The 21,660-nt window shown below is 38.5% G+C and overlaps 2 protein-coding genes across 5 annotated transcripts in view; one reads left to right on the forward strand and one right to left on the reverse strand.

Moving 5' to 3' along the window:
• The window catches only part of acss3 (acyl-CoA synthetase short chain family member 3), a 43,190-nt gene extending 33,228 nt beyond the window's left edge, over positions 1-9,962 (forward strand). Inside the window, exons 10-16 of the mRNA XM_026209836.1 lie at positions 691-786; positions 934-997; positions 2,694-2,775; positions 3,499-3,621; positions 3,744-3,843; positions 6,278-6,453; positions 7,848-9,962. Coding sequence (XP_026065621.1) covers positions 691-786; positions 934-997; positions 2,694-2,775; positions 3,499-3,621; positions 3,744-3,843; positions 6,278-6,453; positions 7,848-7,931 — 725 coding nt within the window. The 3' untranslated portion in view covers positions 7,932-9,962. The remainder of the gene's footprint in view (positions 1-690; positions 787-933; positions 998-2,693; positions 2,776-3,498; positions 3,622-3,743; positions 3,844-6,277; positions 6,454-7,847) is intronic.
• ppfia2 (PTPRF interacting protein alpha 2) overlaps positions 9,951-21,660 on the reverse strand; it is a 149,888-nt gene continuing 138,178 nt past the window's right edge. For 2 of the 4 annotated variants that reach the window (XM_026209834.1, XM_026209835.1), the window contains 11 exons: positions 19,155-19,236; positions 18,163-18,363; positions 17,264-17,326; positions 16,319-16,351; positions 16,045-16,220; positions 15,849-15,946; positions 15,590-15,765; positions 15,424-15,492; positions 14,879-15,035; positions 11,528-11,609; positions 9,951-11,110 (listed from right to left, as the gene is read on the reverse strand). In XM_026209834.1, the coding sequence (XP_026065619.1) occupies positions 11,551-11,609; positions 14,879-15,035; positions 15,424-15,492; positions 15,590-15,765; positions 15,849-15,946; positions 16,045-16,220; positions 16,319-16,351; positions 17,264-17,326; positions 18,163-18,363; positions 19,155-19,236 (1,114 nt within the window). In that variant the 3' untranslated portion in view covers positions 9,951-11,110; positions 11,528-11,550. Of the gene's footprint in view, positions 11,111-11,527; positions 11,610-14,355; positions 14,413-14,878; positions 15,036-15,423; positions 15,493-15,589; positions 15,766-15,848; positions 15,947-16,044; positions 16,221-16,318; positions 16,352-17,263; positions 17,327-18,162; positions 18,364-19,154; positions 19,237-21,062; positions 21,066-21,660 lie in introns of all 4 variants that reach the window. The other 2 variants (XM_026209831.1, XM_026209833.1) reach the window with 2 other exon arrangements.

The following is a 21,660-nucleotide window of genomic DNA, read 5'->3' on the forward strand; positions in this document are numbered from 1 at the left end:
CAATTCACCAGTTGCTGATTGGATGGAGGAAGATCTGAATGTAGTCTCGCAGTGGATTGTAAGAAAGGGGTGGGGTTTAAGCAATCTAAATTATTGGATAAGTCAAGTTTGCCGTTTCACTGGAAGATCAAGTTATGACATTTTGATCAATTAACCACTACGATATAAAAAGAGCAAAACATTCAAATAGATTAATTGTTCCAGTGTTATTTTGGTATAATTAACATACGGTTTTATAAATATTTTAAATTGGCTTTTTAAAATATTTCTTATTTTCAAATTCATTTTCTTTCACATTTCCATTTTTCATTTAATATTTGCTATTTTACTAATCTAATATTACTGTTTACTTAATTGATTAATTTCCATTTTTCAGTTATAGATATTCAGTGTGATTAGTTTTTCATGTAATGTTCGGATTTTAGATCCTCATTTTCTATCCTCTCCCTGACCCTCAAAATTAACCAGGTTACTGCACCTTTAAGATTTCTATAGGTTACTGACCTCTTTTCTGATTGGTCAACCTCTTTGCATGTGAAATGAGTAGCTAGACCCCTTCAAAGTTGCTGTAAAATAAATACTAATGCAAATATAGGCGGTCATAAGCTTTATGTTTGTGACATCAATGCTTGATTGTGAATGACCTGCTTCTGCAGCTCTGATCACTGTGGTGGTTTCTCTCTGTTGTAGAAAGTGGCTCTTCCATCACTGCGTCTTGTGTTGGTCTGGGCTGCTCACGCTCTCCTCCTGCTGGTACAGCCGGCAAAGCCGTGCCCGGATATAATGGTGAGATTCCACTACATTGGCATGCTTGTGCACAACTCATTTATTTATTACAAACTCTTTCTTATTTTGTATTAGAATTCCAATTTTTAGGTGGATGTTTCAATAAATGACTGAAGTAATTAAAAGCTCTTCATCTTTGTCTCATAGTGACAGTGATCGATGATGAAATGCAACAGGTGAAACCAAGGACTCTGGGAAATATTGTGGTAAAGTGAGTTATTTTAATCCTTTCCTCTTTTAGTTTTTTATTTTTATTGATAAAGACAGTAGAACAGGGGCAGAAAGTTGTGAGGAATAGAGCATGTTAATACGATCAGGCTAGAGATGAACCTGCATAGCTGTAAATAGTTTAGTGTATTTGTCCACTGCTCTGACATACTCTCTTTTTAGGGCTGAGCGATACATGTCAAGATGCATCAAGGTATCCTAACTGGAGCATGATTGTTACTGCTTAAATGAGCATAAAATGAAAATGGGCCCCATTTACTTTCCTAACACACAATTTATGATTGCATCAAAATATATCAAGTTAAACCCATTGACATTACCAGGCTCTTGCTTTCAACCACCTGCCATAATAGAGAGCATGTTTCACAGTCCAGACAGTTTCAGATGAATACATCAACTCCAATGTCACATTTTTTGAAGGATCCTCAGAAATGCATTGCATAAGCACAGTAAAATGGGTTGATGAATGCTGTTTGATGTTGACTTAAAAAAAAAAAAAAGTCACCTCTTTAAATGTCAGAGAGGGAGTGAATGTGCCAAACCGATTTCAGAAAGTCTTTTTTTTATAAAAGACCAAATGGGGCTTTATACTTTACCAGTACAAAAGTTTAGACACCTTTTCACAAAGAAGAGCTGCTTTGGATTGCACTTATGCATTGACTGGACCAACTTGAAATATATGTTCTAATATTGCTTCATGATCATGAAAAACACAAGGCATTATTTTAGTGTAAATATTTGCATTATTTTACACATTTGGAAATAATTGCAGTGTCACATAAACTATAGCACTTTATTTTAAGGACCAGTTCTCACTATTAACTGGTTGCTTATTTGCATGCATATTACTAGCAAATAAGGACTTTATTGAAGCAAAACCCCATCCAGGTCTGCGCCGTGTTTGATCTTCACAAAATAACGTTCCTTTTCTCTGCTTTCCTCTTCAATCTGCTCACCATCTTCTCCATGCAATAAAAGAGTTACTGACACAAAGCCAGAGCAGAAGAGAATCTTTTCATCACACATCTGATGTTAAAATCTCAGTCTTTGTACTCGGACATTAAGCCGAGCCTGAGCGGAATGACTAATGGGGTCTCGTCTCACACCGTCTGCTTACAGAAGAGCGTATTGTGTGTTCTTTCAGCCTTTCTTCAGGTACAATACCCGTCTAAGCCGTTGACACACAGAGGCAGCTAATCTCCTAGATGCTTGTTTTCTTGTCATTTCTGTTCTCTGATAGATTTGATTTTAATCAAAGCACGTTCAAAGCCTGCCGGATACATGCTCGGATTAAAAAGAAATTGTGGCTTCTAAAACTGTTTTATGCATAAACACATTCAGGAGGTCCAGGCAGGATATCAAATAGCTGTTTATCTTGCACATACTGTTTATTTTTCAGTAAATAATGACAGAATTGTCTTTTTGAGTAAAAAGCTAATTTAATGTTTAGTTTCGACAATCCTAAAAATTTTTTTTTTGCTATTCCTAAACTTTTTCCATCCAAGAAAGCCCCCCCCCCCCACACTTTTTTGTTTTTTGTTCCTCTGAATATTATCATTTATATTCATACATAAAGCATTCCCTGACCTTGAAAGGTTGAAAACATCCTGTTCTTTGATGGTTCAAAGAAGAGCAAGGTCACATCTTGAATTCTTTTTCTCTTTTTCTTCTCTCATCAGGCTTCCTCTGCCTCCGGGGGCAGCTCTCAGTCTCTGGCAGAATCAGACGCTGTTTAAGGAGCTGTACTTCACCAAGTTCCCTGTAAGAGTTCAGTGACATTCACGTCCAAACACTACTGGGCAAAAGTCTGGAATAAGTAAGATTGGTAATGTTTTTGAAAAAAAGTCTCCTATGCTCACCATGGCTGCATTTATGTGGCGAAATAATACAGTAAAAATAGTAATATTGTGAAAAATTACTTCAATTTAAAAAGTATTTTCTATTTTCATGTATTTTAAAATGTAATTTATTCCTACAATGACATTTTAATATGCTGATTTGCTGCTCAGGAAACATTTCTTGTTATCAGAGTTGAAAGCAGCTGTGCTTCCTTTTGGGGAAGCCAAAGTAAACTCAAGTTTGTAAGAATAAAAAAATAAATTAGTACTTTTAAACAGAAAGGACATTGAAATGATCGAATTGAATTGCATTTCATATAAATGCAGTTTATTATCTATTAATCGAAGGAAAATATGTATCAAGATTTTCACAAAAATTAAAAAGTACAACTCTTTTCAACATAATAATAATAAATGTGAATAAATACGACCTTGGTGAACCTAAGAAACTTCTTTCAAAAACATTATTTGCACTTTTTTGCGGCAGTGTACATGCATGGGTGAAACAAAAAATGCTTGTAAATGATCTTCCTTAATTTCTGTGGTAGTAGTAGTTTTTAATATCACTAGCATAGCCAGAGTTTGGACTACTCTATATATACAACTATACTGTATTGAAAAGTGTTTTTATTGCACTCCCTCTTAGGGTTACTATGACACCATGGATGCAGGTTTTGTGGATGAGGAGGACTTCTTGTACATCATGTCTCGGTCCGATGACGTCATCAACGTGGCGGGTCACAGGCTGTCCACCGGTGCCCTCGAAGAGGTGCGAGGAGAGGAAGTGTCTCGCTCATGACACAAATAATAATAATCTCAAGCATCTTTGTTATTGCTGTACCAAAGAAACCTTATCTTTTTTTGTGTGTGTGTTTGGTGTTTGTCCTTCAGTCTGTCCTGCTGCACCCTGCTGTGGTGGACTGTGCTGTGGTGGGCCAGGAGGACCCTCTGAAGGGACACGTGCCGCTGGCTTTGTGTGTGCTCAGAAATGGTGAGGAATGCAGAAAGAGAAAGGAAAAAAAAAATGTGTGTATATATATATATATATATATATATATATATATATATATATATATATATATACAGTATTGTTCAAAATAATAGCAGTACAATGTGACTAACCAGAATAATCAAGGTTTTTAGTATATTTTTTATTGCTACGTGGCAAACAAGTTACCAGTAGGTTCAGTAGATTGTCAGAAAACAAACAAGACCCAGCATTCATGATACGCACGCTCTTAAGGCTGTGCAATTGGGCAATTAGTTGAAAGGGGTGTGTTCAAAAAAATAGCAGTGTCTACCTTTGACTGTACAAACTCAAAACTATTTTGTACAAACATTTTTTTTTCTGGGATTTAGCAATCCTGTGAATCACTAAACTAATATTTAGTTGTATGACCACAGTTTTTTAAAACTGCTTGACATCTGTGTGGCATGGAGTCAACCAACTTGTGGCACCTCTCAGCTGTTATTCCACTCCATGATTCTTTAACAACATTCCACAATTCATTCACATTTCTTGGTTTTGCTTCAGAAACAGCATTTTTGATATCACCCCACAAGTTCTCAATTGGATTAAGGTCTGGAGATTGGGCTGGCCACTCCATAACATTAATTTTGTTGGTTTGGAACCAAGACTTTGCCCGTTTACTAGTGTGTTTTGGGTCATTGTCTTGTTGAAACAACCATTTCAAGGGCATGTCCTCTTCAGCATAGGGCAACATGACCTCTTCAAGTATTTTAACATATGCAAACTGATCCATGATCCCTGGTATGCGATAAATAGGCCCAACACCATAGTAGGAGAAACATGCCCATATCATGATGCTTGCACCTCCATGCTTCACTGTCTTCACTGTGTACTGTGGCTTGAATTCAGAGTTTGGGGGTCGTCTCACAAACTGCCTGTGGCCCTTGAACCCAAAAAGAACAATTTTACTCTCATCAGTCCACAAAATGTTCCTCCATTTCTCTTTAGGCCAGTTGATGTGTTCTTTGGCAAATTGTAACCTCTTCTGCACATGCCTTTTTTTTAACAGAGGGACTTTGTGGGGGATTCTTGAAAATAGATTAGCTTCACACAGACGTCTTCTAACTGTCACAGTACTTACAGGTAACTCCAGACTGTCTTTGATCATCCTGGAGGTGATCATTGGCTGAGCCTTTGCCATTCTGGTTATTCTTCTATCCATTTTGATGGTTGTCTTCCGTTTTCTTCCACGTCTCTCTGGTTTTGCTCTCCATTTTAAGGCATTGGAGATCATTTTAGCTGAACAGCCTATCATTTTTTGCACCTCTTTATAGGTTTTCCCCTCTCTAATCAACTTTTTAATCAAAGTACGCTGTTCTTCTGAACAATGTCTTGAACGACCCATTTTCCTCAGCTTTCAAATGCATGTTCAACAAGTGTTGGCTTCATCCTTAAATAGGGGCCACCTGATTCACACCTGTTTCTTCACAAAATTGATGACCTCAGTGATTGAATGCCACACTGCTATTTTTTTGAACACACCCCTTTCAACTAATTCAACTAATTGCCCAATTGCACAGCCTTAAGAGCGTGCATATCATGAATGCTGGGTCTCATTTGTTTTCTGAGAATCTACTGAACCTACTGGTAACTTGTTTGCCACGTAGCAATAAAAAAATATACTAAAAACCTTGATTATTCTGGTTAGTCACATTGTACTGCTATTATTTTGAACAATACTGTATATAGTACAGACCAAAAGTTTGACAATAGCCTTGTGCAAACAAAAATCTCAATGGATTATTACTATTAATGGCGAAAATAATGTTTGGAAATGTAAACTGGTATTTCCTACTGACACACTACAGTAAAAGATAGAAAAAACTGACTTTAAAACCATTTTAAAATTCAAAATACTAGTGGCTCTTTTGCACTTTTATACACACACACACACACACACACACAGTGGAGATTAAAATAAAAACACTTTATGTACACTAGATTTTTTCAGAAATAATCATCATTCACAATTTGAAGGAATTTGAGTTTTGGCTATACCATGCTGATAGAACAGTGTTTTACAAAATAACCAAGGCACTTCAACGAAAACCCTTTTTGTCACATGAGTTTTCAGAAATTATTCTAATAAACTGATGATGCTTAAAGTTTAACTTTAAAATTTAAGCAGCAAAAAGCATTTCAACATTAATAATAAGAAAAAACTTTAATTAATAACTAAGCAACAATAACTTATAACCAAATTAGCATATTAGAATGTTAAGAAAAATGTATGTTTTAATGCTTCGTTAATTTTAATGTGTGATTTAAGTATCAGTTATCAGGTAACATGGGATCAAATGGCTTGAATGGAGTAAAGGGATGCGTCCCTATAAATAGTGTCCCTATTTTGTATAAAGTGCCGTAAACACAAATAAGGATGTATATTTGTTTGCAGACTGTCGAAAGCGTGATGATGTGCTGGTGAACGAGACGGTGAAATTGGTGAGGGACACCATTGGGCCAGTAGCAGCTTTTAAGAAGGTGGTCTTTGTCAAAGCTCTTCCCAAAACCCGCTCAGGAAAAATTCCACGATCGTCTCTTGCAAACCTGGTGAACCAGAAGCCTTATAAGGTATTTTTTTAAGGTATTTTTTATAGGGCTGCCCCCGATAGTCGATTAACCGTTAGTCGATTAAAAGAGCCTTAGTCAATCAAAATACTTTACTTGCGGGAAAAAAATTCCACAGGAAGTGGTGAAGTCATAAAGTCCGTGATGGACAGATTATTAACAGCTGGTCTATATGGTAATTACAGTACATCGGACATTTTTTTATCTTATCTGAAACATGTAATTAGCAGCAACATTACATGGCCTCTCATTTTAACGCTAACCTAGAAAAATGTGTGCTATTGAAGTGTTTGTGCAGAGTGCGGAAGCTGAATAGTAGCGCACTCATTGCATGACAGTTCACTTGGAGGCGCCACTGTGATTATTTGCATTTAACTCATTGCATTTAAATGCTCATCCAGAGTAATACATCTTTAGAATCTGTAAAAGGTAAACTTGTATTTATGTGTATTCACAACAACAACAACAGAATTGTTGTGCTTTTGTAAAATAAGCAACGCAAAAATTATTAGGTCTCCGTGAAATAATAAAACAAATTAAATAAGGCACCAAAACTCTGTTTGCCTCAGTGACAGTTAAAATATATCTATAGAAAGTTAATTGTCTAGTTTTAAATGATTTTCAGATTATGTAATCCGTATGAAACATGCATGTCCACTGTGGAGATCGCTGCAGCCAGAAATATAGAAAACACTATCAATTAATTATTATAATGTTAAGGCAGTCGTCTTGATGTTTTTTTTTCCCCTGATGCATTCATGATCACTTCTGACGGTTAACTGTGAAGTTTTATGCATGTGCTTGAGTGCTGATAGGCTATAGGCTAAAAAGGCTCATTATTATGAGTTATATGGTTTATTAATGTACCGTATCTTCTGGATTACAAGTCACACTTGTTTTCATAGTTTGGCTGGTCCTGCGACTTATAGTCAGGTGCTACTTATTTATCAAAATTAATTTGACATGAACCAAGAGAAATAAACTAAGAGACATGAACCAGAGAAGACATTACAGTCTCCAGCCACGAGAGGGCGCTCTATGCTGCTCAGTGCTCCTGTAGTCTACACTGAAGACATAGAGCGCCCTCTCGCGGCTGTAGACGGTAATGTTTTCTCTTGGTTCTTGGTTCTAAATAAATGCGACTTATAGTCCAGTGCGACTTATATGTTTTTTTCCTCATCATGACATATTTTTGGACTGATGCGACTTATACTCAGGTGCGACTTATAGTCTGAAAAATACGGTAAATGTGCAATTAGTCGACTAATTGCTAAAAATTAAGCCCTATTTTTTTTTATAAGGTTTTTTCTTTAAGGACACCTGCAAATCTTCAGCTTCAGTCAAAACATTATAGTAAAACTTTCTAATTTGCATGTATCTGATTTTTAAATTCATAGATCAGTCCCACCATAGAAGATCCTGAGGTCTTTAAGGACATTGAGAAGGTGTTGAGAGAAACTGTGAAAGCACCTGGTAAATAATATACAACCAGATGTGGATCTGCGCATTACACACACACACACACACACACACTCACTCACTCACTCACTCACTCTCGCTAAACACCCTTCCTCCCTAATGTGATGTTATTCATATGCTTTAAAATGATCATTTCCACTTGTTAATGTTTTTGAAAAACTTAGACCAAATATAGGCAGTAGTCAACATATTTAGATAACAAAAAAATTAAGAGTTTGACTTTGTGAATGTTTCGAAAATTTCTAGTTCATATTTATTTGACCCACCTGATATCCAAATAAAAAAACAAGTATATACATTTTTTGAAAGAAAATCAAATGAAGGATGTTTTTATATTGTATTTTATAATAGTTTTTGTACCCCGCCCCCCATTCGTCAAAGCACCAACAATTGTGCCAATGTTTAAATTTTAGAATTTTAAAACATTCTATTGACATTATTAACATTTTATACTTGGACAGCTGAAGGAATTTTTTTTTTTTTACTTGTAGACCTGTCACGATTGTCGATAAATCAATTAATCGCATGATTTTAAAAAATGAGCTCGATAATTTTCTTTTTTCAATTTTTATTTACAAAATTTAACATGTCATGCTGTGGGGTTAGTCTGTGGACAGCCCGCGGTAGAAAACACCCTCTCCGATGGCACAGATGTCCCGGCAGTAAAGAGATGTCTCGCTATAGTGACCAGCTTTGGGAAGCGCTTTTTTATTTGCTTCTGGATGTTTGCATCTCCAGTTATATTACATTGTACTTGCACTACTGCTTTATTTTAATACCGCATAGCATATTTTGCAAGTATTTATATTTCAACAGTATTTTTCAACTTTCTGTTGAAATGGGCCTACTTATCGTTCACTTCATTTGGCTTGCTCAGCTAAATATGTCTGTAGGCGTGTGGTTGCGTGTCAATGCGACCAGTGAGTTAACCCACACACACACATATGTATGTATGTATATGTATGTATGTATATATGTATATGTGTGTGTGTATATATATATATATATATATATATATATATATATATATATATATATATATATATATATATATATATATATATATATATATATATTACCATGCAACAAAACAACTTTTAACTGATAGTTTTAGAGACCATTCACATATCGCACCTAAAAACGCGTGGAAAAACCCTTGCTGTAACTCCTGCTACCAGATTTATTTACAAAAAAGTAAAAGAACTCGGCAGTGTTTTGGTGCACCCCATTTTTCAAAAACAGTGGGGAATTTCACCCCGAAGGAAGCTGATTGAGTTGGTTCTTGACACATGGCCTGCTATGCTTGTGTCACTCTGAAAAGCTGAGATGTTTTTAACTAGATGTGGTGCAGACGGGCCTGGAAAAAATGAGCATGTTGCGACCGCGTCTCTTCCATTATGAGCGCGCATACCACATTTGAAATAATGAACTTGAGCGCCTAAAAGACGTGATATGTGAACGGCCCCTTCATCGGTCAAAATGTTTACTTTCGGTTAACGGTTAAATGGTCAATATGAGAATCCCTAACTGGCAAATAAACACAATATAACATAACAAACATACAAAATGAATTAATTTTAAGCCACACAAAGTCAACATGTTAGTATTTCTTGCTCGGAATCTGCCATAGAATAAAATAAAAGTTTATTGATCTTTGAAAAGGTATACCTGCATTATTATGCCATTCTCATTATATTAGTTGAAACTGGTCTTAGAGCAACAATATTATCGTTTATCGCGAACAATTTATCATCCAGCAAAATGTGTTATCGTGACAGGCCTAATTGTATGTAGTCATTGTAAAAATGGGCTTCTTTGTTATTTTCCTTCTTGTAACTCTTAAAATATAAGCTGCACACACTGTTGACAGTTTTTGAGAGATTCGCATTGCAACACTCTAAACTATGAATTAGTCAGTCAATTGATTGACTTGAGGTGAAATGTCATGTATTGTAGCACTAGTGTAGATGAAGGGATGCATTGGAAAAACATTTGTGACAATGATTGTAATAAAGCAAACCTATTGGACTGTACTTTTTATTGAAAATGAAAAGTTGTTTGATCACCACATAGTTTTGACCAAAATACAATCAGTAATAAATAAAAAATGGACTCTGAACGTGCAAAACTGGGACGCATTGAAGTGTTTGAAATAATCTAAAGACAGGAGGCGAAGGGCTGTACAACAGACGTCCCCTGCATCTCAAACAGAAACAAGAGTCAGTCACAGCAAGTAAGTATATGTTCACTACAATCTAGCCTGTCCTTTAGCCAATTATTCTAACAGGAGCCGATCGGACGCTCTCGAGACGAGGCCAGCTGATCTGCCATGGAACAAATGGCAACAGGTGTGGCAAGAGACCACGCCTGGTTGTGTTTTGTTTTGTTTTGTGTTTTGTGCTCCAAGACCAGCGGTCCGTGTTGCCAAATAACTTTCTGAACTAGTATATGGTACTTGCTTTTCACAATCCAGCTGATGAATTTACGATGGACAAATGAAGACCCAGGTGATATTATTTTAGTTCATGATGAATATTTGTTTTCACATAGAAATATGTGATGTTACATGTTTGACTTATTTGTTGAGTAGGCCTAGGTGCATTTCTTACAGGTTAAGGTCAGACCTGGACCTGGAGTAGATGTACACCGGGGCTCCAAAGAGGTACGAGCGAGTAACTGGAACATACAGCTTTTGGGTGAGGAGCTTCCAGTCGGCGGACTGCAACATGCCTCAAAACGGATGAATGATTGAAAATTGACAGCATTTCAAAAGCATCACTTGGGTGTAGGGGGAAAAAAAAGAACAGCAGCATTGTTTAAAACCATGTTAAAAGACGCGATGTGCACAGACTCTGAATGTTATTTCTTTTTATACAGACATGTGTGTGTATATATATATATATATATATATTTATATATAAAACAGCTTTATTTATAGTGATTTACAGTTGAACCTAACATCCCCTGTAATAGAAATACACAGTACTTAAGCCGAAGGAGCTGCGTGGTGTAAAAGACAAGAAAGAGTGAGAGCGCGTCGGCATCTGCGGTGGACACCCGGGCCGTGGCCTCGGCTCATCTGGAGGAGACCTCCTCGCCCTGTCCTCCACAGGCTTCTGTCGTTCTCTTGGCAGTGTGACTCATCAGAATAGTTTGTTTAGGCCAACTTGAAGGTATGACTCTGAAAGAAAGGTCACACAGAAAAGAGTGTATGATGTTATGACAAACACCGCCAGGGTTTGTTTCATTTAAGGTGAGAGTACCTCATTCATTTTTTTTTTAATCTATCTGTGAAGCGTCTAGATGACTTGTAGCGGTCTGAGTAGTGTAGCTACATGTAGTAGCGAGTGTAATGTAATGGCTGTTTGTCTGCAGATGTGGCTCATTTGATTGTAAAGTTCAGTTTGGATGGTGTAAATGCTTGTGCATTAGAGTGAGCATTCAAGGGATTTGAGTATGTTGTTAATATGAATATCCATGAAGCATTGTTGGAGTTTATTTTGCAGAGGAGATGGGGCAGTGATGTAGTTTAGCAAGCAAACATACGAAGGCTGAAAATGATTTGAGTTAGCACAGCAAGTGTGTGTAAGAGACTCACAGCTTAATAGTATTCATGTTCTCTCAGCAAGAGTAGGTCCTCACAGTGGAGCTGTCCAGACGCTGTATTGCCGATGGGCCAACTGAATGGAAACAAAAATATTCAGTTAGTTAAGTTTTGGTGGTAATTTGTCTGTATATCCATCCATCCTTATTAAAGTGACCATTGAGTTTTGTTAATGTAGTTAATTGACAGACTCAAGGTTTCCAGATATGGAAATTAGTACTGGCAAATCAATTCATCGTGATGTGTGTGTGTGTGTGTGTATATGTATATGTATATGTATATGGAGAGCGTGATTTCACCAAGTACAACATGTTACTTGATCAACATCCTTGTTGATCCTGGAACAACATTCCAATCAACCAATCAGAATTGAGATATAACTTCTCAGAAAAGATCTGTTTTAGGCTTCCAACCAGAGTTAGGTGCTTCTACACCCTTGTCAATCAGCTATCATTTCCCACTGATTTGGGAATAAATTATGGGTAGGGATTGGTTTAAGTATATATTTTTGCACTATAATGTTGATCCAGCATCATCAGAAGATGTTGATGCAGGAACATGTCTGTCTTATATATGGGTTGGTGTTGGCGCAGTGGATAAGACACATGCATTTGATGTGAGAGACTCGGGTTCGAATCCACTACACCAATGTGTCCCTGAGCAAGACACTTAACCCCTAGTTGCTCCAGAGACATGCGACCTCTGACATATATATATATAGCAATTTTAAGTTGCTTTGGATAAAAAGCGTTAGAGGTGTGTGTGCGGTTGGTGTTGGCGCAGTGGATAAGACACATGCCTTTGATGTGAAAGACCATGGTTTGAATCCACTGCACCAACACCAATGTGTCCCTGAGCAAAACACTTAACCCCTAGTTGCTCCAGAGACATGCGACCTCTTAAATATATAGCAATTTTAAGTCGCTTTGTATAAAAACCGTCAGGTAAATGTGTATATATGTGTGTGTGTACTGGGTTGGTGTTGGTGCAGTGGATAAGACGCATACCTTTGATGTGAGAGACCCGGGTTCAAATCCACTGCACCAACACCAATGTGTCCCTGAGCAAGACACTTAACCCCTAGTTGCTCCAGAGACGTGCAACATATATATAGCAATTTTAAGTTGCTTTGGATAAAAACCATCAGCTAAATGTGTATATATGTGTGTGTGTACTGGGTTGGTGTTGGTGCAGTGGATAAGACACATGCCTTTGATGTGAGAGACCCGGGTTCAAATCCACTGCACCAACACCAATGTGTCCCTGAGCCAGACACTTAACCCCTAGTTGCTCCAGAGACGTGCGACATATATATATATAGCAATTTTAAGTTGCTTTGGATAAAAACCGTCAGCTAAATGTGTATATATGTGTGTGTGTACTGGGTTGGTGTTGGTGCAGTGGATAAGACACATGCCTTTGACCTGAGAGACCTGGGTTCAAATCCACTGCACCAACACCAATGTGTCCCTGAGCAAGACACTTAACCCCTAGTTGCTCCAGAGACGTGTGACCTCATATATAGCAATTGTAAGTCGCTTTGGATAAAAGCATCAGTGAAATGTGTGTGTACTGGATTGGTGTTGGCACAGTGGATAAGACGCATGCCTTTGATGTGAGAGACCCGGGTTCGAATCCACTGCACCAACACCAATGTGTCCCTGAGCAAGACACTTAACCCCTAGTTGCTCCAGACGTGTGACCTCTGACATACATATAGCAACTGTAAGTTGCTTTGGATAAAAGTGTCAGCTAAATATGTGTCTATGTATGACGAGCATGATTTCATCAAGTACAACATGTTCCTGGATCGTGTAGTGTAAGTGTTAATATCCACACACGGAAGTGTTAAAGTGGAATATATCAATGAAACGGTTTCAATAAACAGTGGGGGTAAGAATAAGTAATGAAACAGTGGTTATTCAAGGCATCAAGTAGCTAGTGGGATTAGTTGTTGGTGAAGAGGTGGTATAGCCATCTGCATAGGTGCCAATGTTGTGAATAAGAAACTGTGAGGGTTGATTGAAGTGACGCTGTGGATGGCAGAGGAGGGGCTATTTTAACCCTAACTTTCCTTAGAGTAGATAAAAAGATCTGCTAGACTTGATGTCCATAACTCCACTAAGCAGATAGGGCACGGTACTCTCTTTCCTTTCATAGCAACAAACTCCATGCCAACAACTTCAAGGTACCCACATGAGACAAAATTAAACAATTTACTACTATTAAATGTTGGCTGACTTACATAAAATATCTTTCTCAACAAATGAACCAAACCACATAGACATCTCACAGATTGCACAGTCATATCAACCAACCCAGCTCAACTGAGAGAGCTCTATAAAATGCATTCTACATAAAAAAAAAAAACACACAAAAAGAACTTTACACAGCGCCCATGATGCAGCCATAACGGTTATAATCCTAATAAAAAAAAAAACTTCCACTACCAGTGGACAGGTGCTGATGTCATGCTTTCAGCCATATGACATCACTCACTCTATGAAGAACTTATTAGTCTTCCTTAGTACATTTATTATGTCCACATACTGTAGTTACATGACACTAACTATCACTAGCCACCTCTCTTCCAATGAAACAAACAACAAAAGATAAGATAAATCAATCAATCAGTCCACTGGCACACAGAGAAGACCAAACTCACACACCATAAAAGCAAGACACCTTTTCACAGTTATTACCAAGTAATACCCAACGGAGAGGACAGGACACACTGAGACCATTTAAGGAGATATGAGTACACTGCACTGTAGGGATGAGGTCGGGAATACCACACAGTTGAGGACTTTGTCATATCTGACCTTGAAACCAGTCCAAATACATGTCATCAGGACTGCCGTCCATCACCTCATAAAGGACTACCCAGCAGCAGTTCATAAAAAAACAACAGAAACAGAGTCAACCCAGTGTGTGTGTGTGTTACATCTATCAGACCGTCATGTGGTGAAGTCTGTGTGTAACTGGCTATGTTTAGGAATAGTGTCCCACCATGCTACTCGTACTATTTTTCACTTTTGACAAATACATTTATAAAATTCCCCATTATTACGTCCTGTATTTGCCAAAATATTAATTAATGGGACAGTTTACCCAGTCTTTAATTTCAGAGCATAGAATATGGTATTTTCCTAGTTGTATGTATACACATATATATATACCCTTTAACTAAAGCCCAGGAATAATGTTGCTCGTACTGTAAAAAAAAAAAAAAAGTGCAATGCTGCTATTCCATCCCAAACATAGCTTCTGTCTCACACTGCTATAAAATGAATGCATTTTGCCCCTAGCATTGGATCATGTTTGTGAATATCTGTGCGGTCTCACCCTCTGGTGGCAGTCTGCGTGAATGTGCGGAGGTGGCAGTGAGGCGAAAGCCAGCGGGCAGGGTCTCTGCTGAGCCGGGCATCATGCTGATCCCGTGGATGTCCCGCCGAGGAAACTGCCTCCTCCATGACGGTCCTCGGAAGTCTTTCTCGTCGCACTACGGATTGCCAAGATGCAGATTAGTCCAAAGTGCCATTTTACATTGTCTTATTGCGGCAATAAATTACATAACACCACATATATACCTTTAGCTTTTCTGTATTAATGATGTTAGTTAAAATTAGGGAATGATTTAACTAACTAGCTTTTCCCTCCATTTTTTTTCTCCCATTTTATTTTTGTTTTATAACAAAATACTATAAAAACTATAGCTGGTTAAAATCACCAAATGGCTTAAATACATCATGATAAATTCTCTATTTCAATGTAGAGAAGTGTACAGTTTTACTTAAATGAGCTTCCATAAGTTTGTGTTTTTCATTATGCTAATGATCAAAGACAAATTTACACATAAGATCTAAATGAGCTCCAAACTTGTGCTTCACCTCATCTAACTGTCTCTCTGTTCCCAGTGCCAGCAGATTGTTGTACTCTCTCTCCAGAATTTGTCTAGCCTGTGGAGGATAAAAATGTATGAATTCAATATTATTAGCTTAAAAATAAACCAGTAGTAACTGTTAAAAGTGCATGTGTGTGTGGATGGATGGGGACCTGAGTGTTTTGGTTGGGGATCTGTAGCAGCAGGGCCAGGCTGCTGTAATCAAAGTTATCGTCGAGTGCTATGAGCGCCCCGTGCACACCGCTCTCTAGCAGGATGTTGGTGTAGTCACGGAGACCGATGCTCTGGACCCAGCGGGTCACGCGCTCATTACTCCACACCAGCACGTCTAAACAAAAAGTCACAGCGTGTGTTTTTGTTCATTGGGATATCACCGGCCGGAGGGAGCATCTCCAGGTGGCTTCTGCCTACCTCTTATCTCCTGCTGGCTGCTCTCTCTGCGTCTCTCCAGCTCCTTCCTGTCGTAGTTGAGCTTCTTCAGGCACATGATGCCGTACTGCAGACTGGTTCTGTTGCAAATTTGATTAAACACCAATTAGTACATCTTAATACTTTTACATTGCAGCACTAATTTAAATCAGTCAAATCAAATTAATGGACTACTAACCTGTGAAAGCTGTCCACCATTTTTAAATGCACTCGGAGGTCCTTCTTGGTGAGGTGGTCCAGCATGCGCGCGTCCACCAAACACTCCATGAAGTAGCTGCGGTACTGAGGTAGACCTAAACTGGGCAGCCACTCGTTCCCAATCCACTCGTGGTTCATGTCCCCATATGCAAGCGTCTGAATGACACACGCAACATTTTAACAACCATTAAAGGAGCTGTTTTATGTAGCCTACGGATTATAAACAAGATCTGTGTGGACTTTTCCAGTCTCACCTGTGACCAGCTCCCCTCCTCTGACTCCGACTTCTGTCAAGGCACAAGAAAGCGAGTGAAACAGTGTTACGTCAGCAAAATGTCACGCTATGTACATGTTAACTTTTCAAAGCACATGTTGCACATGATCACACGAGTCAACTACATGCATCTGTTTAAACGTTATTAAACATTTTATGCAACAGCTCACAGGATTAAAAAAAAATAAAAATGGAGCATGACTTTATCAAATCATCTACGTGCAAACAATACATCACACACAAACACAATCACAAATGACATGTTTTTGTTCGCTTTAATTGCGCGCTTCTGTTCTACGCTCATGATTGTTACACTGGTGAGGGTGAATCGTGATGATTCTATGAGGCCCAAGGCTACTTTTATTCTCTTTGTCTGATTACATGAGAATGTTACGTCCGTATCGCCTTGTTTTTTCAGAGCTATTCAACAGAAATTCTGGGCCTCTATCACTGCTGGTTCACACAACTAAAGACCATTAGCACCAGATGTAATAAAAGCACATATACATATATTCAGACATGAATTGATGAAATCTTTCTAAACCCAGAGCTCACAGTCGACATGAAACCGCATTCACGACTCATTTTACTTAGATAATTTGAAGAATTTCTACATTTAGTAGGCTTTTTGATGCTCAAGGTCACACATCCCAAGAGTAACATTTCATTTTTTGGTGTTATTTCTTTTGACCAACAAAGGAAAAACATTTCAGAATAGGAGCTGCTTGAATTGTGCATAATAACATCAGGACTGTGTCCTACAATAGTAAATGTGTCTGGTTTTGATTTCATGTCGACGTTCGTGCTCCATCCTGATTCTGTGAAACAAACAAACTAGCAAAAAGGGAAAGTAAGAGTAAGCAAAGGATTATGTGAAAAAAATAACCTTAGTTTTGTTAGAGTTCAAAAGGATGAGGTGACTGACCGTTTTGGAGGGGGCGGCAAGTGTCTCCATTTCCTCGTGGGTGACCCACACATTACCTGACGGCTATGTGGGCGGCCCCAGAGATGAATCCGACAGGAAGGGCAAGCAGTGTTAAAGAAGAAGAGCAGCAGCACTGTAAGCCAATAGTGTTACAGCATCACAGTCCGATCATTAGCAAGACCCGCCCCCTGAGACAAACATGCATACAGAGAGCACAAGCACGCTGAACATGCAAGCACAAGTCAGGAGAGACAAAAGTTTTGTCCCAAATGACCAACTCTACACTTATACAGTGTACTTTATGCACCTGGGGAAGCACCTCAAACCGATGGAACAGGAAATGCTTTTAATGTACAAAATGAGCTGATTCCTTAAGCTGCATACACACCGTGCAATTTTCTTTTCTCTCTGTCCTTTTAAATAAAATAAAAAGTGAGCTCAAATGTTTGATATGTTTTTATCTTTGGACAAAAGTAGTCTTTTATGAAATCGGTCTCAGGCGGCCGGGTGTTGACAAAATATCCAATGTGCTCCAGAGTTTGTGTAGTTAGTAGTTTATCAGGAGATGCTTTGAGAAGGAGTACATAAAAATAACTTTCAGAGAGAAGCGGTTTGCCCGCTGGAATGTGTCATTACATGATACAATGCCTGATCAGCTGTCGAGTTTCTCAGATCCATGCAGAACTCTACCATGAGAACCGGACAAAATAAAGCTGAAGATGGGTTAAAAACAGCTGATGATGACAATCGGTTTAGTGACTGGTGACTGACACATACAGTTGACCGGTGCAGCCCAGTATTTGCCAATCAAATGATTACGTTTTGTTTTTGAGCATTTTAAGTGCATGTTACTGAAAAGAAAGCAATTAAACCAAGTGTGTTTGTGTGTGTGCACTCACGGTTCTAGATGTAGGGGGAGCTGAAGGGCTGGTGAGCGAGACCATCTCCTGGATGGCCAGGCGCAGTTTGAGGCGGTGCAGAGGGTTGCTGATCCCGATCTCTCTCTTGATCTCGGTGTCCGACAGGGCTGACATGATAGCGCCGCTTTTTACGTTGGCACGACAAGCTGCAACGTACCATGCTGGCATCCCAAGCCACAGCTTTGAACACACACAATATAGCATGATTAAACATGTATATAAAAAAATTGAAAGTACAAAGAATGTATTATAACGACTAGATTTAGGAAAATGTACTATTGTGCTGTATCTTCCCAGCTTCATAACTAGATGGCGCCATTGCGTTACATCTACAAAACAACTAAAAACTTGCATTCTATGATACACTGATCTCAGTATCTGAGACTGTTTATACAGTCGTTACAGCTCTTTATTTAGCTGCCATTAAAGATCCCCTGAGCTAGCTTAACCTCACAATAAAGAATCTGTGCCATTATATGGAGCAAAATCCCAGGGAAACCACCCCAGGGCTCCATTAAATCACACATTTCCTCAGAGTCATTATGATGCATAAATGCCTGTCTTCCATATTATACTAATACAAGGGCGTAATAACAACTATGACTGGGGGAATGTTATTGTTATTACTTAGACAAATGGTACATTTAAGGCTGAAATACACTATTACATCTAGGGATCACACTACCAGACTTTCACATCACACACCACAACTGGCGTCCTCCAAATTGTAAATCGGGGAAAAAACCATGTTGTGTATTCAGTCACTATTTTTAATAACTGAATGCACAAGACCTAACTGTCAAATCTATCTTCCTTTCAGAAAATGGATGTAATTGGATGTCATTACTCAGATACTATTCATAAGCCTAGCTGATAAGTTTGGTGTGTCTTGCCCACTTTCACATATACCTTGCATTATTTAAGGCATATATACTTTTTTTTTTTCATTGCCAAAAATTACCATGACCCACCTCCAACCATGAAACAACAGTAGGACCGTCCCATTGAGCAAAAGGTAACCCTTTTCTTCTGGCTTCTTCCAGTAACTCGTGTCTAGAGAGAGCAGGTGACAGAGACAGAGAGGAAGACAGATAAGGAGAAAGACAGAACCAGCTAAGAGATCATCAGCTGAACAGAGAGAGGGGGAAAGGGGCGTGTAGAGAGAGAAAGTGAGATGTTTTATCTGTCTCTGCAAGGTTTCCTGTCCTTTAATGGCCACTAAATGCACAAGTTTCTTATTAAAAGTTTATTTCATACCCAGTACTAGCCTGTAATTAGCATGTAGTGTGATGAATGCTATAAGTAATCCTTATAAATAAGCAACACTCAAGCCAATATAATGCTCTGTTTGAGTTCACATCACTCCATAATTTAATAGAAGGTCTGTCTCGTCTCTTAAACGCAGTCTGAGTTTCTGAATCAAAGACAATATTTTTAGGTGTGATTAAAGGAAGGAAAGAATCTAAGGGTGAAGTCACGCTGAGACACCAACAAACTGTAAGTTCCGGTTTCTCAGATAAACATATTGTGACATTTCCTTGCTGTGTCCTGATCCTTGTCTATAAAACAGAGCTTTAGAAAACTGGAATACTGTTACTTATCGAGGGAAAACAGAAATGCCTTTTCTTTTGAACCCTGTCCAAGTTTGTCTTGATAAATATTTGTGCTTTAAGACAAGGCTACTATCATTTCAGACTTTAACACAGAGTCCATGGAAATGACTTTTGTTACTATGTAACCTGCAAGCTGAAAAATCTGATAAGCCACCTGATATAAACATAATGATGTAAACATATTTTAGCATCTTTATTTTATGTTTTTCATGCAGCTCAGTTGAATAAATGAAGTGTATGTTTAAGATAAACCCGTGGAGCAGTTCTCCATCCATTTAATCAATGCCAGTACAAGATAAATCCTGGAACATAAAGGTGCATCAACACCACTTATTCAAACATATTTCAAACCTTTTTGAAATGTCGCTATGCCAAAACAAAATGCAACATTTTAATTGATTCTTGGAACAACTAAATTGACAGTTAAAGTCAAAAGTAACGAAAGACGTTTTCTTCCGTATTTGAACACAATAAATTGGGTGAACTTTAATTTTATGCCTAAGTCTATTTTTTATTTTTATTATTTTTTAATTTAAGTCTAAGCGAGATCAGTTGTTCCCAGTTAAAATTGGCAGGTTTAAAGAGCCTAACTTTCCTTAACCACCTTTTCTTTGATGGAAAACAGCACCAAACAGAATTGACCACAGGCACATGTCGATGGGGAACCATCCTGCGGCCGTGAACTTTAATGTCTGTGTGCTGTAAAGGCAATAAGGCCTTCGTGGTGACGGTGGTTATGATGTATCTCTCCTCATCTTTACATGTTGGACTGCATATGTTCAGGTCATATGTAATGCATATGAGTGACTTTTTCTGAACATACTGTAGCTGGGGAGGGAGAGAAACAGTTATGAGAAAAAACTAAAGAAAAAGAAAAAGAGATCAAGGAAGAAGTCAATGAGTTGACAGTCCATAACCAGAGAAGAGACCTGGTTATTGAATACGGCACACGATGCACACACGCACGCACACATACACGAGAGGAAAAAGGCCTTGGCATGGCAGATCAAGAACAGGTTGTTATAAAGGCACACATTCTCTCTCCAGGCAGAGATGCATCCTCTATAGAACTGCAGAGGGGGAGAATCACATTTACAGTCAAATGAAAAAGAAAGGCAGAGGAAGGGGTCTCTAGATGGACAGAAAGGAAATGCGTTGGACCCCCCTGAAGATAGACAAACACACTTTAGGAGCATGATGACAGACATGGACAGAGCGTCGAAAATGGAAAATGCAGCAAATCTTGGCAACACAAACTAAACTTACCCGCTGATATAGAGTCAGATGAGGAGAAAAAGAGATAGCGAGAGAAAAGAAAAATAGAGAAAGCGATGGGAGACAAAATTAAATGCTTGTTACTGAGCATATTCAATGTACTGTGTGACTTAAAAAAAAAAAACTTTCAGCTCAGAGACGTGCATTAATGTTGGGTATTGTATTTTTGCACTTAGATATTGACTTATTGGTCACAAATGAACAGTTGCTCTTCAGGAACTCGAGCTGCATCCTACATGCTACGGGGAACGCGTCTATCGTGAGCGACTCAGAATATCCTGTGTAATCTGTCCAATGGAAAAGCGTGACGTCACGGGCGGGGTGACGTAAGCAACCAGGAAGCTATAAAACATGTGCCGCGCAGCTGGCATCAGCTTCATGTCTTCAGCAAGCACTCTGTGTGAATGTCCTCAGTTTGTCTTGTGAGTCTTATTAACTGTTGTCTGTCCCAGTAAAAGCTCCAAACACGTCAAAGAGCAAGGCGAAAACTAAACATTTAACAGGCGAACCCGGATCGCATTTCAGGTTGTGTGTTCCTCCCTGCCTGTGATATATAATGGGTGGGAATACACACAGTCTGTGCATGGTC

Source organism: Carassius auratus, chromosome 29, assembly GCF_003368295.1.
Source record: "Carassius auratus strain Wakin chromosome 29, ASM336829v1, whole genome shotgun sequence".
NCBI classification, from domain to species: Eukaryota; Metazoa; Chordata; class Actinopteri; order Cypriniformes; family Cyprinidae; genus Carassius; species Carassius auratus.